At 48.9% G+C, this 13,445-nt stretch overlaps 1 protein-coding gene across 2 annotated transcripts in view; it reads right to left on the reverse strand.

Moving 5' to 3' along the window:
- LOC121572231 (angiopoietin-2-like) overlaps nt 1-10,222 on the reverse strand; it is a 140,569-nt gene extending 130,347 nt beyond the window's left edge. For both annotated transcript variants that reach the window (XM_041884176.2, XM_041884177.2), the window contains exon 1: nt 9,817-10,222. In XM_041884176.2, coding sequence (XP_041740110.1) covers nt 9,817-10,140 — 324 coding nt within the window. In that variant the 5' untranslated portion in view covers nt 10,141-10,222. The remainder of the gene's footprint in view (nt 1-9,816) is intronic.
- Nucleotides 10,223-13,445: the final 3,223 nt, after the last annotated feature.

The raw sequence follows: 13,445 nt of genomic DNA on the forward strand, positions 1-13,445 counted from the left end.
ACCTCTATATAGACCTGACAGGGAGGTGTTGAGGACCTCTATAGAGACCTGACAGGGAGGTGTTGAGGACCTCTATATAGACCAGACAGGGAGGTGTTGAGGACCTCTATATAGACCTGACAGGGAGGTGTTGAGGACCTCTATATAGACCTGACAGGGAGGTGTTGAGGACCTCTATATAGACCTGACAGGGAGGTGTTGAGACCTCTATATAGACCTGACAGGGAGGTGTTGAGGACCTCTATATAGACCAGACAGGGAGGTGTTGAGACCTCTATATAGACCTGACAGGGAGGTGTTGAGGACCTCTATATAGACCTGACAGGGAGGTGTTGAGGACCTCTATATAGACCTGACAGGGAGGTGTTGAGGACCTCTATATAGACCTGACAGGGAGGTGTTGAGGACCTCTATATAGACCTGACAGGGAGGTGTTGAGACCTCTATAGACCTGACAGGAGGTGTTGAGGACCTCTATATAGACCAGACAGGGAGGTGTTGAGGACCTCTATATAGACCAGACAGGGAGGTGTTGAGGACCTCTATATAGACCAGACAGGGAGGTGTTGAGGACCTCATATAGACCAGACAGGGAGGTGTTGAGGACCTCTATATAGACCAGACAGGGAGGTGTTGAGGACCTCTATATAGACCAGACAGGGAGGTGTTGAGGACCTCTATATAGACCTGACAGGGAGGTGTTGAGGACCTCTATATAGACCTGACAGGGAGGTGTTGAGGACCTCTATATAGACCAGACAGGGAGGTGTTGAGGACCTCATATAGACCTGACAGGGAGGTGTTGAGGACCTCTATATAGACCAGACAGGGAGGTGTTGAGGACCTCTATAGACCAGACAGGGAGGTGTTGAGGACCTCTATATAGACCAGACAGGGAGGTGTTGAGGACCTCTATATAGACCAGACAGGGAGGTGTTGAGGACCTCTATATAGACCAGACAGGGAGGTGTTGAGGACCTCTATAGACCTGACAGGGAGGTGTTGAGACCTCTAGACCTGACAGGGAGGTGGTGAGCCTCTATAGACCAGACAGGGAGGTGTTGAGGACCTCTATAGACCAGACAGGGAGGTGTTGAGGACCTCTATATAGACCTGACAGGGAGGTGTTGAGGACCTCTATATAGACCTGACAGGGGAGGTGTTGAGGACCTCTATAGACCAGACAGGGAGGTGTTGAGGACCTCTATAGACCAGACAGGGAGGTGTTGAGGACCTCTATAGACCAGACAGGGAGGTGTTGAGGACCTCTATAGACCTGACAGGGAGGTGTTGAGGACCTCTATATAGACCAGACAGGGAGGTGTTGAGGACCTCTATATAGACCAGACAGGGAGGTGTTGAGGACCTCTATATAGACCAGACAGGGAGGTGTTGAGGACCTCTATATAGACCTGACAGGGAGGTGTTGAGGACCTCTACATAGACCTGACAGGGAGGTGTTGAGGACCTCTATATAGACCAGACAGGGAGGTGTTGAGGACCTCTATATAGACCAGACAGGGAGGTGTTGAGGACCTCTATATAGACCTGACAGGGAGGTGTTGAGGACCTCTATATAGACCAGACAGGGAGGTGTTGAGGACCTCTATATAGACCAGACAGGGAGGTGTTGAGGACCTCTATAAAGACCTGACAGGGAGGTGTTGAGGACCTCTATATAGACCTGACAGGGAGGTGTTGAGGACCTCATATAGACCAGACAGGGAGGTGTTGAGGACCTCTATATAGACCAGACAGGGAGGTGTTGAGGACCTCTATATAGACCAGACAGGGAGGTGTTGAGGACCTCTATATAGACCAGACAGGGAGGTGTTGAGGACCTCTATAGACCTGACAGGGAGGTGTTGAGGACCTCTATATAGACCAGACAGGGAGGTGTTGAGGACCTCTATATAGACCAGACAGGGGAGGTGTTGAGGACCTCTATATAGACCAGACAGGGAGGTGTTGAGGACCTCTATTAGACCAGACAGGGAGGTGTTGAGGACCTCTATATAGACCAGACAGGGAGGTGTTGAGGACCTCTATAGACCAGACAGGGAGGTGTTGAGGACCTCTATATAGACCAGACAGGGAGGTGTTGAGGACCTCTATATAGACCTGACAGGGAGGTGTTGAGGACCTCTATATAGACCTGACAGGGAGGTGTTGAGGACCTCTATAGACCCGACAGGGAGGGTGAGGACCTCTAGACCAGACAGGGAGGTGTTGAGGACCTCTATATAGACCTGACAGGGAGGTGTTGAGGACCTCTATAGACCTGACAGGGAGGTGTTGAGGACCTCTATATAGACCTGACAGGGAGGTGTTGAGGACCTCTATATAGACCTGACAGGGAGGTGTTGAGGACCTCTATATAGACCAGACAGGGAGGTGTTGAGGACCTCTATATAGACCTGACAGGGAGGTGTTGAGGACCTCTATATAGACCTGACAGGGAGGTGTTGAGGACCTCTATATAGACCAGACAGGGAGGTGTTGAGGACCTCTATATAGACCAGACAGGGAGGTGTTGAGGACCTCTATATAGACCTGACAGGGAGGTGTTGAGGACCTCTATATAGACCAGACAGGAGGGAGTTGAGGACCTCTATATAGACCAGACAGGGAGGTGTTGAGGACCTCTATATAGACCTGACAGGGAGGTGTTGAGGACCTCTATATAGACCTGACAGGGAGGTGTTGAGGACCTCTATATAGACCTGACAGGGAGGTGTTGAGGACCTCTATATAGACCTGACAGGGAGGTGTTGAGGACCTCTATATAGACCAGACAGGGAGGTGTTGAGGACCTCTATATAGACCAGACAGGGGAGGTGTTGAGGACCTCTATATAGACCTGACAGGGAGGTGTTGAGGACCTCTATATAGACCAGACAGGGAGGTGTTGAGACCTCATATAGACCTGACAGGGAGGTGTTGAGGACCTCTATATAGACCTGACAGGGAGGTGTTGAGGACCTCTATATAGACCAGACAGGGAGGTGTTGAGGACCTCTATAGACCTGACAGGGAGGTGTTGAGGACCTCTATATAGACCTGACAGGGAGGTGTTGAGGACCTCTATATAGACCTGACAGGGAGGTGTTGAGGACCTCATATAGACCAGACAGGGAGGTGTTGGGACCTCTATATAGACCTGACAGGGAGGTGTTGAGGACCTCTATATAGACCAGACAGGGAGGTGTTGAGGACCTCTATAGACCAGACAGGGAGGTGTTGAGACCTCTATATAGACCTGACAGGGAGGTGTTGAGGACCCTCTATAGACCTGACAGGGAGGTGTTGAGGACCTCTATATAGACCTGACAGGGAGGTGTTGAGGACCTCATATAGACCAGACAGGGGAGGTGTTGACCTCTATATAGACCTGACAGGGAGGTGTTGAGGACCTCTATATAGACCAGACAGGGGAGGTGTTGAGACCTCTATATAGACCAGACAGGGAGGTGTTGAGGACCTCTATATAGACCTGACAGGGAGGTGTTGAGGACCTCTATATAGACCAGACAGGGAGGTGTTGAGGACCTCTTATATAGACCTGACAGGGAGGTGTTGAGGACCTCTTATAGACCTGACAGGGAGGTGTTGACCTCTATATAGACCAGACAGGGAGGTGTTGGGACCTCTATATAGACCTGACAGGGAGGTGTTGAGGACCTCTATATAGACCTGACAGGGAGGTGTTGAGGACCTCTATATAGACCAGACAGGGAGGTGTTGGACCTCTATATAGACCTGACAGGGAGGTGTTGAGGGCCTCTATATAGACCAGACAGGAGGTGTTGACCTCTATTAGACCTGACAGAGAGGTGTTGAGGACCTCTTATAGACCTGACAGGGAGGTGTTGAGGACCTCTATATAGACCTGACAGGGAGGTGTTGAGGACCTCTATATAGACCTGACAGGGAGGTGTTGAGGACCTCTATATAGACCAGACAGGGAGGTGTTGGGACCTCTATATAGACCTGACAGGGAGGTGTTGAGGACCTCTATATAGACCAGACAGGGAGGTGTTGAGGACCTCTATATAGACCAGACAGGGAGGTGTTGAGGACCTCTATATAGACCAGACAGGGAGGTGTTGAGGACCTCTTATAGACCAGACAGGGAGGTGTTGAGGACCTCTATATAGACCTGACAGGGAGGTTTTGAGGACCTCTATATAGACCAGACAGGGAGGAGTTGAGGACCTCTATAGACCAGACAGGGAGGTGTTGAGGACCTCTATATAGACCTGACAGGGAGGTGTTGAGGACCTCTATATAGACCTGACAGGGAGGTGTTGAGGACCTCTATATAGACCTGACAGGGAGGTGTTGAGGACCTCTATATAGACCTGACAGGGAGGTGTTGAGGACCTCTATAGACCAGACAGGGAGGTGTTGACCTAATATAGACCTGACAGGGAGGTGTTGAGGACCTCTATATAGACCTGACAGGGAGGTGTTGAGGACCTCTATATAGACCAGACAGGAGGGAGTTGACCTCTATATAGACCTGACAGGGAGGTGTTGAGGACCTCTATATAGACCTGACAGGGAGGTGTTGAGGACCTCTATATAGACCTGACAGGGAGGTGTTGAGGACCTCTATATAGACCAGACAGGGAGGTGTTGAGGACCTCTATATAGACCTGACAGGGAGGTGTTGACCTCTATATAGACCTGACAGGGAGGTGTTGAGACCTCTATAGACCAGACAGGGAGGTGTTGAAGACCTCTATAGACCTGACAGGGAGGTGTTGAGGACCTCTATATAGACCAGACAGGGAGGTGTTGACCTCTATATAGACCTGACAGGGAGGTGTTGAGGACCTCTATATAGACCAGACAGGGAGGTGTTGACCTCTATATAGACCTGACAGGGAGGTGTTGAGGACCTCTATAGACCTGACAGGGAGGTGTTGAGGACCTCATATAGACCTGACAGGGAGGTGTTGAGGACCTCTATATAGACCAGACAGGGAGGTGTTGGACCTCTATATAGACCTGACAGGGAGGTGTTGAGGACCTCTATATAGACCAGACAGGGAGGTGTTGACCTCTATATAGACCTGACAGGGAGGTGTTGAGGTCCTCTATATAGACCAGACAGGGTGGTGTTGAGGACCTCTATATAGACCTGACAGGGAGGTGTTGAGGACCTCTATATAGACCTGACAGGGAGGTGTTGAGGACCTCTATATAGACCAGACAGGGAGGTGTTGACCTCTATATAGACCTGACAGGGAGGTGTTGAGGACCTCTATATAGACCTGACAGGGAGGTGTTGAGGACCTCTATATAGACCTGACAGGGAGGTGTTGAGGACCTCTATATAGACCAGACAGGGAGGTGTTGAGACCTCTATATAGACCTGACAGGGAGGTGTTGAGGACCTCTATATAGACCAGACAGGGAGGTGTTGACCTCTATATAGACCTGACAGGGAGGTGTTGAGGACCTCTATATAGACCAGACAGGGAGGTGTTGACCTCTATATAGACCAGACAGGGAGGTGTTGAGGACCTCTTATAGACCTGACAGGGAGGTGTTGAGGTCCTCTATAGACCCAGACAGGGAGGTGTTGAGGACCTCTATATAGACCTGACAGGGAGGTGTTGAGGACCTCTATATAGACCTGACAGGGAGGTGTTGAGGACCTCTATATAGACCAGACAGGGAGGTGTTGAGGACCTCTTATAGACCAGACAGGGAGGTGTTGACCTCTATGGACCAGACAGGGAGGTGTTGAGGACCTCTATATAGACCTGACAGGGAGGTGTTGAGGACCTCTATATAGACCAGACAGGGAGGTGTTGAGGACCTCTATATAGACCTGACAGGGAGGTGTAGGACCTCTATATAGACCAGACAGGGGTGGTGTTGAGACCTCTATATAGACCTGACAGGGAGGTGTTGAGGACCTCTATATAGACCAGACAGGGAGGTGTTGACCTCTATATAGACCAGACAGGGAGGTGTTGAGGACCTCTATATAGACCTGACAGGGAGGTGTTGAGGACCTCTATATAGACCAGACAGGGAGGTGTTGACCTCTATATAGACCAGACAGGGAGGTGTTGACCTCTATATAGACCTGACAGGGAGGTGTTGAGGACCTCTATATAGACCAGACAGGGTGGTGTTGACCTCTATATAGACCTGACAGGGAGGTGTTGAGGACCTCTATATAGACCAGACAGGGAGGTGTTGAGGACCTCTATATAGACCTGACAGGGAGGTGTTGAGGACCTCTATATAGACCTGACAGGGAGGTGTTGAGGACCTCTATATAGACCTGACAGGGAGGTGTTGAGGACCTCTATATAGACCAGACAGGGAGGTGTTGACCTCTATAGACCTGACAGGGAGGTGTTGAGGACCTCTATATAGACCAGACAGGGAGGTGTTGAGGACCTCTTATAGACCTGACAGGGAGGTGTTGAGGACCTCTATATAGACCAGACAGGAGGGAGTTGACCTCTATATAGACCAGACAGGGAGGTGTTGACCTCTATATAGACCAGACAGGGAGGTGTTGACCTCTATATAGACCTGACAGGGAGGTGTTGAGGACCTCTATATAGACCTGACAGGGAGGTGTTGACCTCTATATAGACCAGACAGGGAGGTGTTGACCTCTATATAGACCTGACAGGGAGGTGTTGAGGACCTCTATATAGACCTGACAGGGAGGTGTTGAGGACCTCTATATAGACCAGACAGGGTGGTGTTGACCTCTATATAGACCTGACAGGGAGGTGTTGAGGACCTCTTATAGACCAGACAGGGAGGTGTTGAGGACCTCTATATAGACCAGACAGGGAGGTGTTGAGGACCTCTATATAGACCTGACAGGGGAGGTGTTGAGGACCTCTATATTGACCTGACAGGGAGGTGTTGAGGACCTCTATATAGACCTGACAGGGAGGTGTTGAGGACCTCTATATAGACCTGACAGGAGGTGTTGAGGACCTCTATATAGACCTGACAGGGAGGTGTTGAGGACCTCTATATAGACCAGACAGGGAGGTGTTGAGGACCTCTATATAGACCAGACAGGGAGGTGTTGAGGACCTCTATATAGACCAGACAGGGTGGTGTTGAGGACCTCTATATAGACCTGACAGGGAGGTGTTGAGGACCTCTATATAGACCAGACAGGGAGGTGTTGAGGACCTCTATATAGACCAGACAGGGTGGTGTTGACCTCTATATAGACCAGACAGGGAGGTGTTGAGGACCTCTATATAGACCAGACAGGGAGGTGTTGAGGACCTCTATATAGACCTGACAGGGAGGGGTTGAGGACCTCTATATAGACCTGACAGGGAGGTGTTGACCTCTATATAGACCAGACAGGGAGGTGTTGAGGACCTCTATATAGACCTGACAGGGAGGTGTTGAGGACCTCTATATAGACCTGACAGGGAGGTGTTGAGGACCTCTATATAGACCTGACAGGGAGGTGTTGACCTCTATATAGACCAGACAGGGAGGTGTTGACCTCATATAGACCTGACAGGGAGGTGTTGAGGACCTCTATATAGACCTGACAGGGAGGTGTTGAGGACCTCTATAGAGACCAGACAGGGAGGTGTTGAGGACCTCTATAGAGACCTGACAGGGAGGTGTTGAGGACCTCTATATAGACCAGACAGGGAGGTGTTGACCTCTATATAGACCTGACAGGGAGGTGTTGAGGACCTCTATATAGACCTGACAGGGAGGTGTTGAGGACCTCTATATAGACCAGACAGGGAGGTGTTGACCTCTATATAGACCTGACAGGGAGGTGTTGAGGACCTCTATATAGACCTGACAGGGAGGTGTTGAGGACCTCTATATAGACCTGACAGGGAGGTGTTGAGGACCTCTATATAGACCATACAGGGAGGTGTTGAGGACCTCTATATAGACCAGACAGGGTGGTGTTGAGGACCTCTATATAGACCATACAGGGAGGTGTTGAGGACCTCTATATAGACCAGACAGGGAGGTGTTGAGGACCTCTATATAGACCTGACAGGGAGGTGTTGACCTCTATATAGACCAGACAGGGAGGTGTTGAGGACCTCTATATAGACCTGACAGGGAGGTGTTGAGGACCTCTATATAGACCAGACAGGGAGGTGTTGACCTCTATATAGACCTGACAGGGAGGTGTTGAGGACCTCTATATAGACCAGACAGGGAGGTGTTGAGGACCTCTATATAGACCAGACAGGGAGGTGTTGAGGACCTCTATATAGACCTGACAGGGAGGTGTTGAGGACCTCTATATAGACCAGACAGGGAGGTGTTGAGGACCTCTATATAGACCAGACAGGGAGGTGTTGACCTCTATATAGACCAGACAGGGAGGTGTTGAGGACCTCTATATAGACCTGACAGGGAGGTGTTGAGGACCTCTATATAGACCAGACAGGGAGGTGTTGACCTCTATATAGACCAGACAGGGAGGTGTTGAGGACCTCTACATAGACCTGACAGGGAGGTGTTGAGGACCTCTATATAGACCTGACAGGGAGGTGTTGAGGACCTCTATATAGACCTGACAGGGAGGTGTTGAGGACCTCTATATAGACCTGACAGGGAGGTGTTGACCTCTATATAGACCAGACAGGGAGGTGTTGAGGACCTCTATATAGACCAGACAGGGAGGTGTTGAGGACCTCTATATAGACCTGACAGGGAGGTGTTGAGGACCTCTATATAGACCAGACAGGGAGGTGTTGAGGACCTCTATATAGACCTGACAGGGAGGTGTTGAGGACCTCTATATAGACCAGACAGGGAGGTGTTGACCTCTATATAGACCAGACAGGGAGGTGTTGACCTCTATATAGACCTGACAGGGAGGTGTTGAGGACCTCTATATAGACCTGACAGGGAGGTGTTGACCTCTATATAGACCAGACAGGGAGGTGTTGAGGACCTCTATATAGACCTGACAGGGAGGTGTTGACCTCTATATAGACCTGACAGGGAGGTGTTGACCTCTATATAGACCTGACAGGGTGCCATTTGAGAGGCAACCACGGTTAGTATTGGTGGAAAGGTAATCTGATCCTAAATATCTGCACGAGGGCAACTTCTGTCCAGAGGCTTCCTGTTTCTCTCAACAGCGAGGTCAGAGGTTATATCTCAGAACACACCGAGAGATTGGTGAGTTTACTCCCTCACCCTGTAAAAATAGCAATGACCTTTTAAAAATAAATGCAAGATAGAGACAGACAATACTGCCTCTGTGTGGTCCAGAGAATGGACCTGATCTGACCCCAGATGACCTTAACAGTGAAAACACTGTTAATCTCTCTGCTACAGTTTATTAGTTCAGAGAATGGTTTAAATGGCCCAGTCATAGTAAAGGCCATGACCCAATAAACCGCTAAACCAGACTTGTTAAAATGTCTGTTAGATAAACAATTGTTCCATTTATGCAGACATTCTGGTGACTCACACACTGACACACACGCACGCACGCACGCACACACTCACACACACACACACACACACACACACACACACACACACACACACACACACACACACACACACACACACACACACACATTTTCTTAGCATTTATTGAGGTTAGCGTAACTGCTCTTTGATTGTTGGGTTTGTTTTGTTAATGTACTGATACACATATCTGAATCAGTAGTGCTACCCAGTGGTGTTAAATACAGACTCAGACACACACACACACACACACACTCTTTAGGGAATACCTCTGTTTTAGTGAACCCTGGAGGGGAACAGAAAAGACAAGAGGAGGAAGCAACACATGATGACAGAGATTCTTACCTTCTGCAACCACTGTCTATTTTTCTCTGTGGTGCTCTCCAGACTCTCCAGCTTCCTCTCCTGCCATGAGGGCCTAGCGGACTGGGCTTTGGCCTGCTCAGGGTGACTCGATCCTGGGTCTGAGGCCGGCGGTGGTGGGGAGTCCCTCTGGAGGGAGTTGGTGACCTGGAAGTCTTTGAGGGGTTGGCAGTGTTCCACCTCGGGGAGTATGAAGGTGTAACTGCAGGGCCCATTCTGCACCCGGTGCTGCTTCTTCTCTGAGCCAATCACTGCAGTCGACAGGTACACCAGGTAGGCCAGGGCTAGGGCCAGCAGCCGGCCCATGTTAGGCGAGACGACGACAGGGGGAAGAGGAGTGGAGGAGAGGGAGAAGGGTCAGGGTAGATGGAGAGGGGAGATGGAGGGTCGTCACACTTTGCAGAGCAGAGAAGAGACCAAAGAGTCTTTCTCTCTTCCCTCCTTGACTTTCTCAGTCTCTCTGTCTTCCTCTTCTCATTCCCTCAATTCATCCACAGTGTGTTACTCTCCTTGAAGTGGCTGCTGCTGCTCTTTCAGTTGTCAGAGAGTCTCTGTATCGCTGTTGCAATGGATGAGTCCAGCTGTCTTCCCCAAAAGTAACTCCTGCTATTCCACTGAACTCTGTCTGTCTGGACAGATACACAAACACTCATACACACATACACTCTCACACTCACTCACACACACACACACACACACGCAGGAAGAGAAGATTGCTTCCTGTTCTCTCCGCGGTGTTCAGCTGGGACGACTCACTCCAGGAAACAAGCTGCTAACTCCTCAGTCTGATTATTAACCTCCTGTACTGTTGCCTTGTGTTTCCTCCCCCTCTCTCGCTCTCTCTCTTGCCTGCTTGCCTTTTTTCAGGCTGTGTTTGTCCATTCGCCTGGATGGAGAGAGGAGGAGAGAAGAGAGGGAGCAGTTGGCTGAAGAGGCAGAGCTCTCAAAGTAGTGATAGAGTGTACCGCTCCTCTACACCCCCTCCTTCTTCAACACATTATCACTCAACCACCCTTCCCTCGCTCTTTCTCTCTCTCTTTTTCTCTCTCTCTCTCTCTCTCTCTCTCTCTCTCTCTCTCTCTCTCTCTCTCTCTCTCTCTCTCTCTCTCTCTCTCTCTCTCTCTCTCTCTCTCTCTCTCTCTCTCTCTCTCTCTCTCTCTCTCTCTCTCTCTCTCTCTCTCTCTCTCTCGCTCTAGCTCCCTCCCTCCCTTGAAACAGGGGTGAGAGGAAACCACAAAAATGTCTGGCAGATGTGGTTTGATCCATCCCACCTGTAAGAATGTCAGACGTGTCTTTATGGTCTCTACCATCTAGAACAGAGAGGCGTACTGGTCTCTACCATCTAGAACAGAGAGGCGTACTGGTCTCTACCATCTAGAACAGAGAGGCGTACTGGTCTCTACCATCTAGAACAGAGAGGCGTACTGGTCTCTACTATCTAGGACAGAGAGGCGTACTGGTCTCTACCATCTAGAACAGAGAGGCGTACTGGTCTCTACCATCTAGAACAGAGAGGCGTACTGGTCTCTACCATCTAGAACAGAGAGGCGTACTGGTCTCTACCATCTAGAACAGAGAGGCGTACTGGTCTCTACCATCTAGAACAGAGAGGCGTACTGGTCTCTACCATCTAGGACAGAGAGGCGTACTGGTCTCTACCATCTAGAACAGAGAGGCGTACTGGTCTCTACTATCTAGGACAGAGAGGCGTACTGGTCTCTACCATCTAGAACAGAGAGGCGTACTGGTCTCTACCATCTAGGACAGAGAGGCGTACTGGTCTCTACCATCTAGAACAGAGAGGTGTCCTGGTCTCTACCATCTAGAACAGAGAGGCGTACTGGTCTCTACCATCTAGAACAGAGAGGCGTACTGGTCTCTACCATCTAGAACAGAGAGGCGTACTGGTCTCTACCATCTAGAACAGAGAGGTGTCCTGGCTTTTTTTCTCATTCGTTTGTTTGTTTGTTTCCTATTGTTAGTGTTCCCTCACACAAACATGTGACTTACATTCTCTATCAGATCTCTTATAGCTCACCTTCCCACGTAAAACAGGGCTATATTTTAAATGCTGTTATTACTAATCCTCCCGGGTATACTTAGTATCAAGTGGCAAACACCAGCAACACTAGCGTGGACTTACCAGGACTTGGTACATCTCTCTATCAGTCACGAGATTCTGCTGTCTCTTCATATCTTTCTCTATCTCATATATGACAAGTTTTCACTTTCTCTCTCTCTCTCTCTCTATGTCTTGTCTGTCATGCTAGAAGAGTTTCTGCTCTCCACGTCATTGTTAAATAAACCTTGACCTTGTTAACTCCTGCGTCTGCGTCCTGCCTCTTCGTATACTCAGTACTCGTCACAGAAATTGATGAAATAATTAAAAATCCTCATCAATCTACACACAATACCCCATAATGACAAAGTGAAAACAGGTTTTTAGAAATGTTTGCAAATGTATTACAAATAAGAAGCACCAAGTCTAAAACTCCAAAAAGGCTTCATTAACAGCTTCTACCCCAAAGCTATAAGAGTCCTGAACAGCTAATCAAATGGCTACCTGGGCTATTTGCTATTTACTTAACACTTATTTTTCTTAAAACTGCACTGTTAGCTAAGGGCTTGTAAGCAAGCATTTCACCGTAAGGTCTGCACCTGTTGTATTCGGGATGGATTGGAAGGCGGGACCCATATAATTGTAACTGATTTGATCCTTTCCAAGGTAAGATTGTAGGCTAATATTGAACTTTAGCCATCTAGCTAGCGTCATCCATTGAATAACGTAGGTACCGAAAGCAGTACGTTAATGTTAGGTTCTTATATACTTCAGACTAACATCATCAACAACATTAGCTAATGTTAGCTAAGTAAACAAGGCTAACTACCCTAGTTAAATAGCTAGCTAAATCAGAAGCTAACCAGATGCTATTTTGGAGGTATAACCTACTGTCCACATTGACAAATTGTACTATTGCCCATTCTGATCGGAAGCTGCTATTGACCACATTTTAAATTTTAGTCATTTAGCAGACACTCTTATCCAGAGCAACTTACAGTTAGTGAATGCATACATGTTTTTTGGGGGGGATTTTTTCATACTGGCCCCCCGTGGGAAACAAACCCACATCCCTGCCGGCCAAACCCTCCCCTACCTTGGACCAATTGTGCGCCGCCCATGGGTCTCCCGGTCGCGGCCGGCTGCGACAGAGCCTGGACTCGAACCAGGATCTCTAGTGGCACAGCTAGCACTGCGATGCAGTGCCTTAGACCACTGTGCCACTCGGGAGTCGGGAAATTATTACCACCAAGTGCTTACAGTCAGTATCTGGATAACATGTGTGAAATGCTTGATAATGTATGTGATATCAACAGAGAGGTGTATTTTCTGGGTGATTTAAATATTGACTGGCTTTCATCAAGCTTCCCACTCAAGAAAAAGCTTCAAACTGTATCCAGTGCCTATACCATGGTTCAGGTTATCAGTCAACCTACTAGGGTAGTTAGAAACAGCACAGGAATGAAATCATCAACATATATTGATCGCATATTTCCACCATACCAGAGGTCACCAGTCATGACGGCAGTCAAATTCTACGTGACCCTTTAGT

This window comes from Coregonus clupeaformis, chromosome 8, assembly GCF_020615455.1.
Source record: "Coregonus clupeaformis isolate EN_2021a chromosome 8, ASM2061545v1, whole genome shotgun sequence".
Classification (NCBI taxonomy): Eukaryota; Metazoa; Chordata; class Actinopteri; order Salmoniformes; family Salmonidae; genus Coregonus; species Coregonus clupeaformis.